General features: G+C 42.6%; 3 protein-coding genes across 3 annotated transcripts; 2 read left to right on the forward strand and 1 right to left on the reverse strand.

The window, feature by feature from the left end:
* Window positions 1-35: 35 nt before the first annotated feature.
* ppp1r3c2b (protein phosphatase 1 regulatory subunit 3C2, duplicate b) lies at window positions 36-2,296 on the forward strand. The gene is made up of 3 exons (XM_056377145.1): window positions 36-826; window positions 943-1,011; window positions 1,256-2,296. Exons 2-3 carry the CDS (start codon window positions 992-994, stop codon window positions 2,100-2,102), a joined length of 867 nt encoding a protein of 288 aa, XP_056233120.1. The 5' UTR covers window positions 36-826; window positions 943-991; the 3' UTR covers window positions 2,103-2,296.
* Window positions 2,166-8,955, reverse strand: LOC130170040 (phytanoyl-CoA hydroxylase-interacting protein). The gene is made up of 5 exons (XM_056377144.1): window positions 8,755-8,955; window positions 6,241-6,417; window positions 4,477-4,651; window positions 4,142-4,259; window positions 2,166-4,046 (listed from the first exon to the last, which is right to left on the reverse strand). Exons 2-5 carry the CDS (start codon window positions 6,415-6,417, stop codon window positions 3,500-3,502), a joined length of 1,017 nt encoding a protein of 338 aa, XP_056233119.1. The 5' UTR covers window positions 8,755-8,955; the 3' UTR covers window positions 2,166-3,499.
* A 2,494-nt stretch (window positions 8,956-11,449) lies between these two features.
* On the forward strand, window positions 11,450-14,912 carry polr3d (polymerase (RNA) III (DNA directed) polypeptide D). Its single transcript, XM_056376596.1, has 9 exons — window positions 11,450-11,577; window positions 12,550-12,717; window positions 12,855-12,898; window positions 12,992-13,146; window positions 13,260-13,384; window positions 13,462-13,621; window positions 13,754-14,001; window positions 14,083-14,235; window positions 14,439-14,912. The coding sequence occupies exons 2-9, from the start codon at window positions 12,556-12,558 to the stop codon at window positions 14,553-14,555; spliced, it is 1,164 nt and encodes a 387-aa protein (XP_056232571.1). The 5' UTR covers window positions 11,450-11,577; window positions 12,550-12,555; the 3' UTR covers window positions 14,556-14,912.
* Window positions 14,913-14,999: the final 87 nt, after the last annotated feature.

The raw sequence follows: 14,999 nt of genomic DNA on the forward strand, positions 1-14,999 counted from the left end.
GTCTTCTCATGCAAGTGCAGAAAGTCAAATCCTTTCATTCTAACTGTTTTAAGTCATTAAAATGCCCTTGAGTTTGGCGTCCAAATACATCTCCCCAAGCGTGGGTGACGTGTTTCATGTAACTCAATATGTATACACGTACGTGGCTTGATACTCGAATAGCACCCTCGGTTAGATTACTGGCATGCTGAGAGTCGTTTGTAATCTGGCCCTTCCTCAGCGTCACACATGCTGACGGACTTAGGGACAGCGATCCCTTCGAGACACGAGCGAACCAGCAGTGGACCTGGATTCAGGCCCAGGCCTCAGTGGGATCTGTGTCCATTGACAGGTCTGAGAATAGAGACCAGGATGACTGGAATAGTTTCCACAATGACGGGCTGTGCTGCATCTACCTACAGTTGACCTGTATATACTTTTATCGCCATGTCAGCACTGATACGACAGATTTGAGGTGACAATACAAAGACATAACTTCACATAAATCTTTACAGCTAGAACATACTGGTGTGATAACAAGTTTTTGCACTGACACTCAAATTCTGAATAATGCTACAAATAAAGCACAGAAATAAAAAATAATAATAATTTTAAAAAAGGGTCCGTTGCTGCACATTATCTATAATCCTCGTTAGATGCAGGTCTACAACAACTTTAGCAGAACACAAAAACACAATAATCAGCTGATTGGTCGGGAGAGTGAAGAGGGTGGAGTATACAACATGGCATATTAACTGAGGTAGTATAAATAGGACATTGTGCCAGAATCCCATTTGGCCAAAGGGGCGGCTGAGACTAAAACGTGCTGCTCATGTGGGTTTGAAAAGTAAGACTTTTGAAATATTTGAGACTTTCAATGTATGATGATGATGATTTTGCAAACTTTATCAAAGCACTGTGTTGTATTACTGGCACTCACTTTTCTTCCTCTTTTTTCTCCAGCAAAAACTTTGAGGATAATATTCCCGTCACTCAGCAGCAGACTACCAACATGGAGATCTCCAGTACAACGTAAGCACTTAAGACTGTGTTGATTCCTCTGCTGTGAGGTGCATTATAGTGCATCACTTCTTCAATGGTTTTGAAAAAGTTAGGGTCAGTTTTAATCACTATCCCATATCTGGGGTCACATAAATATTGTGATGCATTCCTTAATGCGCCTCATAAGCCAACAACAGCACAGATACAGAAGTTTAATATGGGGGTATTTATTGAAATCACTGTTTTTTTTTTTTTTTTTTTTTTCTCTTGCAAGTGTCCTGCCAGTGGTTGGCCTCGGGTCAATGGCCCATTCAGCTGGACTTGTGGAGCTTGCTGTCAGGCTGTGCTTGAACCAACGCAAACAACTGTGTCCTCACGTGTGGGTTCCCATTCTGAAGCCACAGCGTCCTTGCATCCGTCCTCAGGTTTCTGATCAGCTCCCCTCTGATATCTTGAGTCAACTTTCTTGGGATTTTTTGGATGACTTGGACGATGAGGTTTTGATCCCAGTCAAGAACAGACGTGTGGTTTTCGCTGACTCAAGAGGACTGTCTCTAACAGCTGTGCGAGAGTTTTCTGATGAAGAGGAGCAGTCTGACCTCGACCTGCTGCCATCGCTGCAGGGTTTGGGAAGCATGACAGAGGACGGCTACAGCTGCACCGTCAGCACCTGCTGCCCAGGAACACGGCTCAAACTGGGTTTCCCGCAACCCTCTGCAGATTTCCAGGCCTTCCGTGCCAAGCTGGCAGAGAGCATGGTTATCCTGGAGAACTGCAGCGTTACTGAGCACTCCCTCCAAGGTACTGTCCGAGTCAGGAACGTCAGCTTCCAGAAGGATGTGCGTGTGCGCATAACCTTTGACTCGTGGCAGAGCTACAAAGACGCGCCCTGCATGTACCTGCAGAAACGCTTCGGAGGACCACAGACGGACATCTTTGAGTTTGAACTTGCCATTCCTAAAGTGCTAGATGCCAAAAGGAAGATAGAATTCTGTTTAAGTTATTTACCAGGAGGGCAGAGCGAACGTTTCTGGGACAATAACAACGGACAGAATTACAGCATTGCTGTGTGTGTGAGCTCACATCTCTGTTGCGGGAAGAATCGAAGTGATAGGGCATGACTTGTCCAGCCTAGAAAGGATCCCTGATTTTGTCATACATAGTACATCGGTCCTACGTAAAGATGAGGTGGATATTTTTTTTTTTTTTATTACATTTGCATTATTTCCACTCTGAATTGGTATGTATATTTCCATAAATGTTTAGACATTTCAGTACCTGCTTTGTATATAAAAAAACAACAACTTTAAAACAGGCCTTGCATTCAGTTTTCTTTTCCAGTTGTTTTTCACATTCAGCATCAAAGGGGTGACCTTGTTTTTCCAGTCCACACCCTCTCTTCATGTCCTACATGTTGGCTACTAATCAGCCCATGTTTTAATGTTGTGCACCAGGAAGGGGATCCCTTTCACTTTGGGCATTTGTGGGATTCCCATATAGGTCAGATTACTGGCGAGGGGCAAACAGAAGCAGGAGAGAAGCTATTCTTAGCTCAGCCCTGTTCATAGAGAGTTGCCGTCAGAGACTGGTTGCAGGGAACTTTGATATCTGATATCTTCCCCATTACCTTCCTCCAGTGACCAAAACACCACCATACTCGGTGGTCCTCCTCTCACAGTCACATTGCACCTTTTTTTTCTTGTTCTTTTTTCTTTTTTTTTACGGTAAAAGTCTGTTGTGCAACATTTAAACATCTGTGTCATTAATGATTACTATGAATTCCCTATTTATAACTCTACAACTAACTTTTTTAGGAAGGATTAAAGCATGTGGCAGGGATGCTGAAAACTAAAGTTAAAGATGCAGTGTAGCATTCATGTCTTTTTGAAAAGTCAGAACATCTGGCAGTGAATTCATAGTGAGAGCATTACAAGAAGCAGAAATAGCAAATCATTTGTTATGACCTCTGTAATGTGTGAAACCACTGATTTATAAAAAGGCCTTGCTCCTCGCACTTCAAGGTTGTATCACACACAAAGTTATTTAAAACAAATCACATCAAACTAGTTGAAAAAATGAAATCAAACACATCTTGAGAAATTAAAAAAAAATTAAAGAGGTCTGGAAAAAAAAAAGAAGATATTTCAAAAATGCCACAAAGACCCCAGAGAGCAGAGATGACTCTCAACAAACGAGGAGCACAGATTTTCTCCTCTCTTCTAAAGCCTATGATGTTTTTTATGTTTTGTTCAGCAGTCATGGATGGATGGATGGATGGATGTTTACTGTGATTCCAGCTGTGGTCATGACAGAGTTGTGTGATACACATGGTAAAAGTCTAATACTCACTATTCTAGTCCAGGCAGGAGGGAGGAGGGAAAACAGCATGCACACACCCAGAGAGGTGGGCTGTTTCCACTGTGTTCTGACCTACACATGGTGAACTCTACCGTTTTGTCCTGTGCAAAACTGCGTCTTTCAGCACTGTAGGCTCACACACTCTCGGGTCTGTCTTAAATCAGCGCCCCACACTGATGTTGCACACTTTGCAGCTTGGGTCCTTCTTGGCGTTGGCTGTGGTCAGACTCATGAGCTGGTGGTGCCCGCTGATCAGCTCCACACTGCCCTGATCCAAAGGAACCGGCTCAGTGAAAAGCACCTCAAGGATGACGTCGCTGGCATGGGAGTAGAGAGGCTCTTCCCCCGGCCTCTGGGGGGCAGTGTATGTCAGGAAGGGGTTGGAGGCCAAGTCCAGCATAGGGAGGCGGGTGCGACAGAAGGTATCTCCCTCTGAGCCAACAGGGGCCAGCACCAGCACCACGTAGTGGTAGGCTGTGTACATACAGTAGAAGTCTGCAAAATACAGGCTGATATTGGGGTTCAAGAGGTGTCCAGCTGGGATCTGGAAACGAAGGGGGCCGTACGGGGAGTCTTTGGGGGGGAGGCCTGTATCAAACTCTGTGTTGCAGCTGAAGAAGACTCCGTTCAGTTTGCTGTTAATAGGAGAACCATGACTCCCACTGCTGTCTTTTAGGGCTGGGCGCATTAGTCCTCCACATTCCCTCCTAATCCAAGACATAAAGAAGAAAAGATAATTACACTTAATTGCTAAAGGCATGACTTTAGGTATGCAATGAAGAGACAAGACTGCAGCACTGACCTGACATAGTCGAAGTATTCTGGGTGCTGGTTGCGATAAAACACAGAGAATTTCAGCAGCCTCCCTGCGGAGCCCTTGGCCTTGTCAAGCAGCTGCTGTAGGTGCTCCATGGCATAGTCTGCAAAGTTGTTTGGAAATGTATAATCATTTCAAGTTTGTACTGCTTTCAAATGCTAATGACTAGGCAGCACTGACACAGGTTTATTATATTGCCATTTCTGTGCACAGCACTTCTTTGTCCTTATTTTGTATTGCTTCAGTTAAAGCTGTCATATTCCACTGCATATATCATATCAGTGTTACTTTAGCTGTCACACATGACATGCATGTCTCACCTCCAGTGCAGAAGTCCACCACCTGGCTCCACTCGGACACCAGGTAGTCGCCGTCGGGCTGTCGGACAGCGGTCTGAACAGCCACACAGTACTCGGTACGTGGGCTGAGGAACCAGTGTCCCCTCACTGCCATGGGGAGAGGCACAGCCTTGGCCACTAGCTTGGTTGGCACATCCTGGAGCACGAAGCAGGAAAGAGGATGCAAGGCTATAACAGGCTGCTGTGTGTTTTAATTTACATTTCAAAGCAAATGTAAATGCAATTGTGAAGTCAACCATTTCCCTCCATAAACTTTGCCTTATTAGCATGATATTCCTCTTCAAGCCCAAGCTGCTGTAACTAGGATACATCTAATCAAATCAGCGGCTTTGTTTTGGCCGAGGCTTCTAAGAAGCACAGCTAATTACTACGGGCTCAGAGGCCCATATATCCATGGTAACATCTCTGATGCAAGTTTGTTTGTGCCACTTTGGGTGTCAGAGAGAGAGGGAGAGAGAGAGAGAACATATCCTCCATTCAGGAGCAGCTCACTCAGTCCTACCCCGGCCTTGACTTCACAAAAGCACCTTTTCAGCTGTTGAATGCCATCTGTAATAATAGCCCATAATTACAGTCAGTGGTTTGCATCTGAACTGAAGGGAGATCAAATGTTAGACTTCAGCAACTGGAGCTAAATTTAGACTATAGCCATGTTAGCGGCTCTGTGAGGCAGAAGGCTACTTAGGCACAACAGTGCTTTGAGATAAAAGCTAACGTCAGCATGTGAACATTCTCACAATGAAAATGCTGCAGGTGTAATGTTTACCATGTTCTCCACTATAGTTTAGTTTCTTGAAATTGACTTGATTATGGCACTAGATGACAAGTCACAGGATCACCAATGATTAATTCATCCTGAGGGGAACATGAATGTCAGTGTCTAATAATAGGTTATACATAACCAATAAAACATTTTACTAAAAGCCAAAAAGTGGCATCCTCGAGTGGCTACGGGAAAAGTCAGAGGACCACCAATGATATAGAATTCATCCTCTGGGGACAATGAATGTCTATATGAAACTTTATGGCAATCGACCCAACAATGGTTGAGATATTTTAGTTTGGACCCATGCTGCTAATGACTAAAAATAAATCGGTAAACATGTCTTCTGCTACATGTTAGAGGTTCAGTTTATCTGCAGATGGAAAGTAGCTGGCAACTAAATTTATTGCCAAGTATCTCCTCTTATTACTTGAGATTAATAGTCCCAGGGGAAAACATTTATTTAAGGAAAATAAAAAAGATAAACCATTTCAGACTCTTTTTCACCTTATTTTCATGTTGCCTAAACTTTGCTTAATTTGTGGATTTAGTGATGTGCATGCATGGAACCAGTTCTGTGCTGGGGCTGAATTTGTCAGTTTTTGTCCACTTTGAGGAAACAATGTACAAGTGAGTCACTGGCCTGAAGCTGTTGACTGCACTCATTTTCGTTTTCGCCTGTATTGGAAGTGACTGAAAGGGCGCAACCGTTGCTTTCTATAAGGCAGTTAGCCCCATCTGTTAACCCAACCAGAAATGCATGTTTTCCCGTCTCATTGAAGCTGTCTTCTATTATTTTAAGGGGGAATACAGTACAGTGTGGACTTCTTCAGTCATGTAGTGAGGGTCAGGTTTTTCAGCAGCAAAAATTGATTGGTGTGAATCTGCAACATGAGCAAAGACAACCCAGCAGGGAGCTGGTTACATTCAGGGATCAGACAGGGGAAGGTGCGTGGTCAGACCCTGTGTTTAAAGCGGTTGGGGTCCCTGCTCTCTTTGCGGCTCAGGTCAATGAAGAAGTGTGTGGCTCTGGCAGTGTCCTCGGGGGTCATATCCCACATGATGCGGAAGGAGTCGCAGGTCACCTCACAAATCTGGATATTGCATGGGGTGGAGAGAGGGGCGTCCATTTCTGTCATCTGCAATTAACACGAGAGATAAGAGGGGATAGTTAGACCAGGGTGTAATCTGGGACTGTAATACCAGTGCTGAAGAATGGCAACATCTGGTGAGAGAGATTATATTGTATCGCCGAGAGCTACAAAGTAGACACAGTACAGCCATCACTGAAAACGCCTCACAGAATCCAATTAACCTTTCATTTAGAGATCAATGTCCCGGCTTTTTATCCACTGTCCTGCTCTTTTCTCCCCCCCCCCCCCTTTTCTTGCCCTTAACTGACATTTCCCATCATTACACAACTCGATACGCTCCTAGCTGAGTGACTGGCCTCTGCTATCCCCATGCATTTCATAATCCACCTACAACAGTCTCCCAGCAACAACACATCGGCAGCCTCCCTCAGTCTTCTCCTGCAATCCTCATGGAAGGGGTCGCAAACAAAAACACAGCTGCACCCATCAGCTGCAATTTAAACTAAAGGTAACTTTTGAAACACTCATGCCTCCTCGCTGGAGTGCAAACAGCTGAGCAAAAGAACTCCTTGGCAGCTCAAGGGAAATCTTCACACAGCTTTTATATTGTCTGGGCTGAAATAGGGGAGGTTTAAGTAGGTATCAGTAGCAGGTGATGAATGATCATATTTTCTCAGTTGCCCATCAGCGGTTCGATCCAGAGTGCTGCACATGGCCTGGGGGCAATCTGGTGGTCAGCCTGTGTTTGTCTTTGATTAGCTGTCACCTTCCCTTCTCTAAAGTGATGGCAAGTCTCTGCAGCATGTGCACATACAGTCATCTTCTTTTGCCCTGAGATTCAGTGCACATCCAGTCCACCATGGTTTGCTTGGCATTTTCATTAGCCTTGAGTTTGTTAATATAGTTATCTCTCCCAGTGCTGCTCACTGATCTAGTAAAGCATTTTCTCCTTTATTTCCTCTGTATTCTAGCATCTCAACACCGAAGCAGCATATTGCATTTTTTTTTTTCTTAATAACATCACTCTCACACTGAGCATATGCCGGATCACAGATGTGCCTAAAATAACCTTCTAGCAATCTAGTACAAACAATCTTAACACGCTCATTTTGTTGTCTGTGTGATCCTACAGATGCCTGGTGTAGTGTCATTGTCTGACTGCCGGGTCTGCTAAGGTGCTCTCCAGTCAGTGTGATGGACAGGCTGCAGCAGCTCATTAAAGCCTGTGAACTGTGAAATTTGTGCGGTAGCTCGTTCACACGGGGGCCAGGGGAAAGAGCTGTTGCATCACGCACGTGTGTCTCCACGCGTCGGTTTTCCAGCTGCTGTTCTCCTTTCTTACCATGGTGTCTTTTCAGCAATAGAAACTGGGGCAAGAGGAGATTCTCACAGGGCAACTCATCAAAGCCCCATTTCTGTGTGTTCCACTTTTGGATCGAATACGTGTGAACACAGTTCAAACGCAGGTTTCCATAACATTCACACAATCCCATTGCCCTAATTTATGAATCTGTCTGTACAAAGAAATGTGAGCCAATTATCTCTGCTACGATACTGGCTTTGATAGACAGTTGCTCCAAATAAGGAAACTGACTAATAATTATGACAGGGACTCACATAATCAAACATAATGTTTCAAGAATTTTGTACATCAGGCTGTCAGCACTCAGCTACAATTCTTACACCAGCTGAAATGCATGACACACGAGGAGATGTTGTTATCTCTGTGAGGCAGCATCATGAAAGAAGCTGCTGCATTCATGCATATGGAGCAGGGCACAGAAAGCAACTCTCTGCTTCAAAGTCTGTTTTTTTTTTTTCTTGCAGGATGAATACTTTAAAACACATTTAGATGGTTGCACGAGGGAGGAAGAAAATGCACAATTTTCTCAGCATATTTTTCAAACTAAAGGGGGTGAAATGGTCATTACATACTATGAAAGGGTCAGAAATATTGTGTGATGTTCAGTAAACAAGCTCTTACAAAGAGATATAATGTGACTAATACAGTTTGCATCCCCTTCTCTCACAGTTAAACCGAGCATTAACATTTAAGAAAACAAGCAGGAAATCTCATGACATGAACCCAACCAGTGCTGCTGTATGACGGAGCCTCACAGTCTCATGTGAAGTGGCATTGGTGGGATGTAACAAATGTCATCACACGTGCATGTGCACATCAACAGATTAATATGCAAATAAAACAACATGCATTAACACCCCAACAACTACTGTAATATAACTTGAGAAATGCACAAATGAAAAGCTCCATCACGGCATAAAATTATCTGATGTCCACAACTTCAGAGTGCAATACAATGGATTTATTTTCTGAGCACTTGCAAGCATCAAAGAACAGACTGATTTAAAAGAATTCCTTACTTGTATGTGGGTTAAATTTGTGATGGGAGAAGATTATAGCCGGGCTGGATTGTACTATCTTCTTCTTCCGCTTTTCTACTTGACTCCTCTGCTGCAGTCGATGATAGATCCCACAGGAAAACTGATTAGGAGGTGAAACAAACACACAGCCTCCTTTATCTCTCTCTCTCTCTCTCTCTCTCTCTCTCTTTCTCCAGCTCTCCGTCCGTTTCTCTCTCACTCTCTGTGTCACACAAACCCTCCACCCCACCCCCCAATCTCATTTTTGCTCTGGGCTCAGCGTGATGTGCACTTCACTCCTATGCAGCCACACAGGATGAATTAAAACCTGAAAGAAGACATGGAGTGTGACCACGGTGAAACACTCAGTCAACCTCGTCAGCATCGTGCTTTTGCCAGCCAGTCATACACATCACATCACTCGCCAGTAAATCTGCCCCGAGGCCCAAAATCCACACACACACACGCACACACACACACTCTGATACAGACTGAAGACTTGGCTGTTTGCATAAATGTCACCTCTCAGATATGGAGACAGTATGGACACTGGGGGTGTGAGGAAAACAAATGAACCATTTTATACACACTCCACTTACTACTGAGCATTCAGAAGGGATTACGCTGTTAGTGGTGTCCCAGTAAATTACATAGAGCACCATCAAGACCGCAAAAAATATATATGTGCCAACTGTTATGCCATATGGACTAACTCCACAGGGCATCTCCCCCCCAGCCCATACGGAGGCGAGGGACGCCACTATGTAAGTCCAGAGTAAGCAGATTTCCACAGGCATTAATTTTCAGAGGGATGTGTTTGTGCTGGTTCAACCTCAGGGGACATCTATAGGATTTCAGTAAAGATTAAGAGAGACCCTTCACAGATTAATGCCTATAATCTACTGCCAAAACAATGGGTATGGGCTTCGGATAAACACAACTAACAAAGGGATAAACTGACAGTGAGAGTGCAGTCCTTTGACAAATAAATAATATTTGTATTTTAAAAAATGACAAAGATATATTGCTATAATTCCACTGTGTGCTGTATTGAAAAGCTTCTTTTATTTCCAGCCAGCCGTAGATAAGTGATACCCTCGGAGTGTAATTAAACTGCAATCATCCATCATTAGTCATGCCATGACAGTTTGCCTCTGTCCAAATAACCATCTCAGCCCCAGTGGTGGGAACAGAGATTTTGGCCCCATTCATGTAAACCATTTATGTTGTCGAAAAACAGGGCAATATCTCTCGTTTGAGTGATGTGTACACACATTGGCAAATTTTATTATCTTCCAAATTTTGTGTGGATTAATTAATCACAGTCCATCATATATCTTTACATATAATATGAGACCAACCCCAAGGTCCTGGCATTATCAGCAGAACCAGACACCAGCCGGTTGGAGAGGGTGTCTGGCCTGAGAAGCAGCCCGGAGCAACGTTTTATTTCTCTCTCTCGCTCCTTCAGCGGGATAGTACCAGAACTGTTTACACTTTAAATGACTTTAAGCATCATACTGTCTTTGCATTTCATTATATGAATCTGTGTGCCCCAAATTATAGACAAATTTCCCAAGTATAGCTCAATGCTGATTAGATGCATATGGACATAACATGGGACACTTGTGAATTTTCTTTGGGTATGTTGGTAAGTCTCTCATGACTGCTCCTTTGGTCATGGGTATACACTGACAAACCCCAGTGTACATTTGCAGCAGTCACATTACACATTAACAATTATATACAATGTCTAAACTGTGGTGCCACGAGCTGGAAATAATAACAGTAAATTAGATTGGTGTTGTAATATGAAACTAGATATTGCTAATGGATTACTGAATGGACCTAGCAGGCAAAGGGCCAGGGGCCCGAGAGGTCATGTGCCCCGAACAACTATGCACTTAACAACCACAAAGAGGCTCAAAACAAGTAAGAGGCAAAGTGATTTTTATCAGAATTTTCTAGCTAAGAGAAAGGAATACTTCACCTCTGCCACCTCTGTTCCAACAGTCACAAATAGATTCACCACCCACACAAAAATGTTTTCTCTGTATGGATGGAAAGTCATTTAAAACAAAAGGTTCAGTTAGATGTTAATCAGGCGTGTAGAATGGAACAAAATGGAAAACATTGTCTCTGATCCGATGTTAATTTTGAATGCAATGTTTATGCAGCCTACTCTCATTAGCGCTTAGACCACCAGTCACAAAGACTTTACTTATTAATATAGCACTTTGCATGCATACTGTATTATTGTTCATATCCTTTGCATTGCACTGTATGCAATGTGGCAAAGCTCTCTAAATTCAAATTCTGTTGGCCCAGTATGTAAATGTTGCCTGTAAGTGCTTGAAGTATGATTCATCTGAAATAGTTTATCTTGTATGTTATATTATGTGCCTTGTGCATAAGCAAACTCATGAAATTCAAAACCTGTCAACGTAATACACTTTGTACACTGACTGTACAGAATAACGCAAATTACACATTTTACACCAACTGGTCGAAGTTCAACATACATACGACATCTTTGGCTTTATTGAATCATTATGCACTCGAAATATATATATGACTATGGCCCAGACAACACTGTGGGTGAAATATACATAAGAAGTGAGATATATGATAATTCATGAATATGCGAGTCTTTCTGCGCAGGTTTGGTCCACGTGAACATAGGGGCTGATGACGCGGCGGAAGTGTCATGGCGCCGCACGTTCGGCAGTGTCAGAAGCAGCGTTAGCACAACACAACTTGTAATGATTCTTCTGCTCCGACTTTGAACTTAATATCTACTTAGGGCATCAGAGGAATCATAACGTAAGTATCCCTAGAAGTACAGAGTGTCAAAGGTTATCGTTGACAGTGTTAAAGTTCAGTATATTTGTACTGTATGTTTGTATTCGTGTTGTGATTTGGCCACGTGTTGCTGAATTTTTGCTGTGTTGTTGACACAAACCATGACTATGGTGGTTTAAAAAATGCAGTTTAAAGTGGTAATATGGCCCGTACTCTTAAAATGACTGTCAGTTGTTTATATCACTGAAATACAAGCGCTGCTGTGGTGCCAGACTTGTGTTTTCTCCATACAGGAGAGCACTGTTTTTCTATATATATAGCAATCCGTTATATTATGTAATAATATAATATACTGAGGCGATTAAAAATTGTGAAACAAAAGCAGGAATTCTTTAGGATGTCATGCCTCAAACATTGAACAAAAGACAATTAATAGGAGCCTTTCCTGAGCACATTATTCTCCTAGGACATTTAGGTTACTCAAATAGCAGTTAGGCTCAGACACTGTTATGTGTCTGTCCAGGTTTTACAAATGTCATGATGAACTTTATCAGGGGCGTTACTGTTTTACAACAATCAATGTCTGTCAATTAATCAGTTGATCTAAGAAGAAAATTAATCAGCAGCTGTCTTTATAACTGAATAATCGTTTAGTCATTTTTAAGTCACTGTCAAATATTTGCTGTTTCCAGCTTCTCAGATATGAGGATTTGATACTTCTTTGTCACACCTAATAGTAAACTGAATATCTTTGAATTTTGGACTGTTGTTCAAACAAAACAAGGCCTTTCAAGATGTCACCTGAGTGAAATTAGAACACTTTTTATTTTACTATTTTCTGGTATTTTATAGACAAAGCAATTAATTGAAAAAACTAATAATCAGCAGGTTAATGAAGAATGAAAAAAATTGTTAGTTGCAGCCCTAATTCGTTTTACTCCCGAAGCATTTTAATGCACAAACAAATTAACAAGTAAAATGCAATCTCTCCAGTTTAGGATGGCTGATTCGGGCTCAGGTGACCCCAGTGGTCAGCGGGCGCCAGCTCCTGGAGGGAGCGGCGTAGGACTGCTGATGGGCCGCCGACCATCAGCCGGCATCTCTCCCGCCCGCCTGCCTTCAATGCGATCAAGAGACCTCACCCTAGGAGGAGTGAAGAAGGTAATGCACTGTATTTCATTGAACAATATTTCGAGTTAATGATACATAATGAATCAGTGAATTATATATAAATCAATTTTTTAATATTTATGACTGTTCCAATAGTTGAGTCTTGTTTTTGTGTTTTATTTTTTTAGAAAACGTTTACACCCAACATTATCGGCCGTAAAGCCAAAGAGGAGTAAGTTCATAATTGACATTAAAGGAAAAAAATATACCAAAAAATAGATTGAACTGCTTTTCTGATTGTCGACCAATAACTTTGTCATGACAGAACAAAAGCTGAGGGCGGGCAAAGGAGAGAGCGGAAGGATGCTGAACGAGGTCGAGGAGCGAGAGATAGAGGCAGGGGCCGAGGTCGCCCAGAGGTCATCCAGTCCCACTCTATTTTTGAACAAGGGCCTGCAGAGATGATGATGAAAAAGAAAGGTACAAATTCAGCTGGATAACCAATCAATCTGCACCACTATGGCTTATGTTTTTTTTTTTGTTTTTTTTTTATTCAACCAATGCAGTTGAGTGAATTCTTGTATTAAACACAGGTGGCTATGAAAACGAAAGAGAGGCTCCGAGTGTGGGGCCTTCACCCATCATCAATATTAAAAAGGAGAAGCGGGAGACTGAGGAGGAGACTAAGGAGATCCTCCGCAGTCTGGAACGAGACAATGTGAGTCCTGGTTGTCAGTCGTCTTTATTTTGCATTTTCCATTGAATTAACTTCCTTTTCCTATCGTGTGCTCTCAGTTAATAGATGATCCCTTCCTGAGGAGTGAGCAGAGGAGCTGCCCTGTCCAGCTTCCCCTTGCTGTGTCAGGTTGGGGGTTCAAGGAGGAATTTAGTAACTCTCCTGTTAAAATTGAGAAAATGGAGGAGGATTGTGAACCCATGGAGCCTGCAGTTAAAGGTAACTGCAGATTTTTGTCATTTTGACTTCTTCAATTGATTATTTTCGATAGCTTGTGAAAGCATGAAATAACTTCGAACCATGCTTGGCCACGTAGCTGCTCTCTTAAAATACACATTGTCCTCTTTTCAGTAAAACAGGAGCCAGAGGAAGTGGAAATAAAGAAGTCAGAGGTAGCTTTCAAGCCTCCCCCTCTACCTGAGCCTGAGGTTCTGCATGACCTGCTGCAAAGATGGAGTCTGAGCAGAGAGGAGGAGCTGTTCTTCATGCAGCTGCCCGACTCGCTGCCCGGCCAGCCTCCCACCATAGAGCACCGGCCGGTGAAGACAGAGGTGCAGTCAGAGGATGGACAGTCTGTGCTTCTGAAAACAGAGTCTCAGGTAGATAGAGTTGTTGTCTGTGTGTTTAATACATGTTCATATTGAGGTTACATGTGTAAATGGTATTTTGATTTTAAACAGGAAGAGGAAACTGAAGAGAACAGCTGCAATCTGAAAGATCTGCGGGAGGGGCTTGTAGGAAAGATGCTGGTGAGGAAGTCTGGCCGGGTACAGCTCATACTGGGACAAGTGACACTTGATGTGTCTCTGGGAACATCATGCTCTTTTCTTCAGGTATGATAGTAGTATATATATTGATATGTCTCGCTCTCTGTCTGTGTTTGTCTCTGTACTGTCTCTGTTTCTATACATTTGTATTTCAGTATCTCTCTACAGGCTACTGTTTTATTGATTTATCATAGAATAAATATTTTCTATCAGAATTATGAACATTACTGATACGGTCTTCTCTGCTTCCCCACCCCCTGCTCTCTCAGGAGCTGGTCTCTATTGGTACGGAGGGAAGAACAGGTGACTTGACTGTGTTAGGAAATGTCAAACACAAAATGGTTTGTTCCCCAGACTTTGAGGCTCTACTAGAGGGCAGCGCTTGATGCTCATCAGAGCAGCGAAGCCTCTTCAGTCTTGACAGATGGATGCACTGGTGGTAGGTTGAGATGTTGACAACATGCTCACTGTTACTGTGGACTGTACCTTTGGGGCTTGACATCCAATAGAAGTTGATTGTGCTTATGTGTTTACAGAGTGGCTATAATAACATATTGAAATACACTATCTGTAAATATGAAACATAACAGGTTTTATTTTCTTCTTGTGGAACAGGTATATTAATTCAAAGGTTGAATGGTTGGCCAAATGTCAGTCCTGTTTTCATTTCTCTGTATCTGAAATTACTTGACAAGGTTGTACATGGATGTAAATGTGTGAATAAAAAAAGTTTTTGTTATTCATGTTGGTGTCCAATGATTTAAATGGTTGATTCACCCAAATTACAAAAAAAAGACATTACCTCTGACCTTACCATTATCTTACCAACT

Source organism: Seriola aureovittata, chromosome 5 (assembly GCF_021018895.1).
Source record: "Seriola aureovittata isolate HTS-2021-v1 ecotype China chromosome 5, ASM2101889v1, whole genome shotgun sequence".
NCBI lineage: Eukaryota > Metazoa > Chordata > Actinopteri > Carangiformes > Carangidae > Seriola > Seriola aureovittata.

Bases quoted from the DNA above. Each gene is read 5' to 3' on its own strand.
- ppp1r3c2b (XM_056377145.1), top strand. From the start codon at position 992: ATGGAGATCTCCAGTACAAC. The intron at 1,012-1,255 runs GTAAGCACTTAA...TTCTCTTGCAAG, and splicing joins ATGGAGATCTCCAGTACAAC to TGTCCTGCCAGTGGTTGGCC.
- LOC130170040 (XM_056377144.1), bottom strand. From the start codon at position 6,417: ATGACAGAAATGGACGCCCCTCTCTCCACCCCATGCAATATCCAGATT. The intron at 4,652-6,240 runs GTCTGACCACGC...TTCGTGCTCCAG, and splicing joins CCAACCGCTTTAAACACAGG to GATGTGCCAACCAAGCTAGT. The intron at 4,047-4,141 runs GTCAGTGCTGCA...GTCTTGGATTAG, and splicing joins GAATACTTCGACTATGTCAG to GAGGGAATGTGGAGGACTAA.
- polr3d (XM_056376596.1), top strand. From the start codon at position 12,556: ATGGCTGATTCGGGCTCAGGTGACCCCAGTGGTCAGCGGGCGCCAGCT. The intron at 13,147-13,259 runs GTACAAATTCAG...TATTAAACACAG, and splicing joins GATGATGATGAAAAAGAAAG to GTGGCTATGAAAACGAAAGA. The intron at 14,236-14,438 runs GTATGATAGTAG...CTGCTCTCTCAG, and splicing joins CATCATGCTCTTTTCTTCAG to GAGCTGGTCTCTATTGGTAC.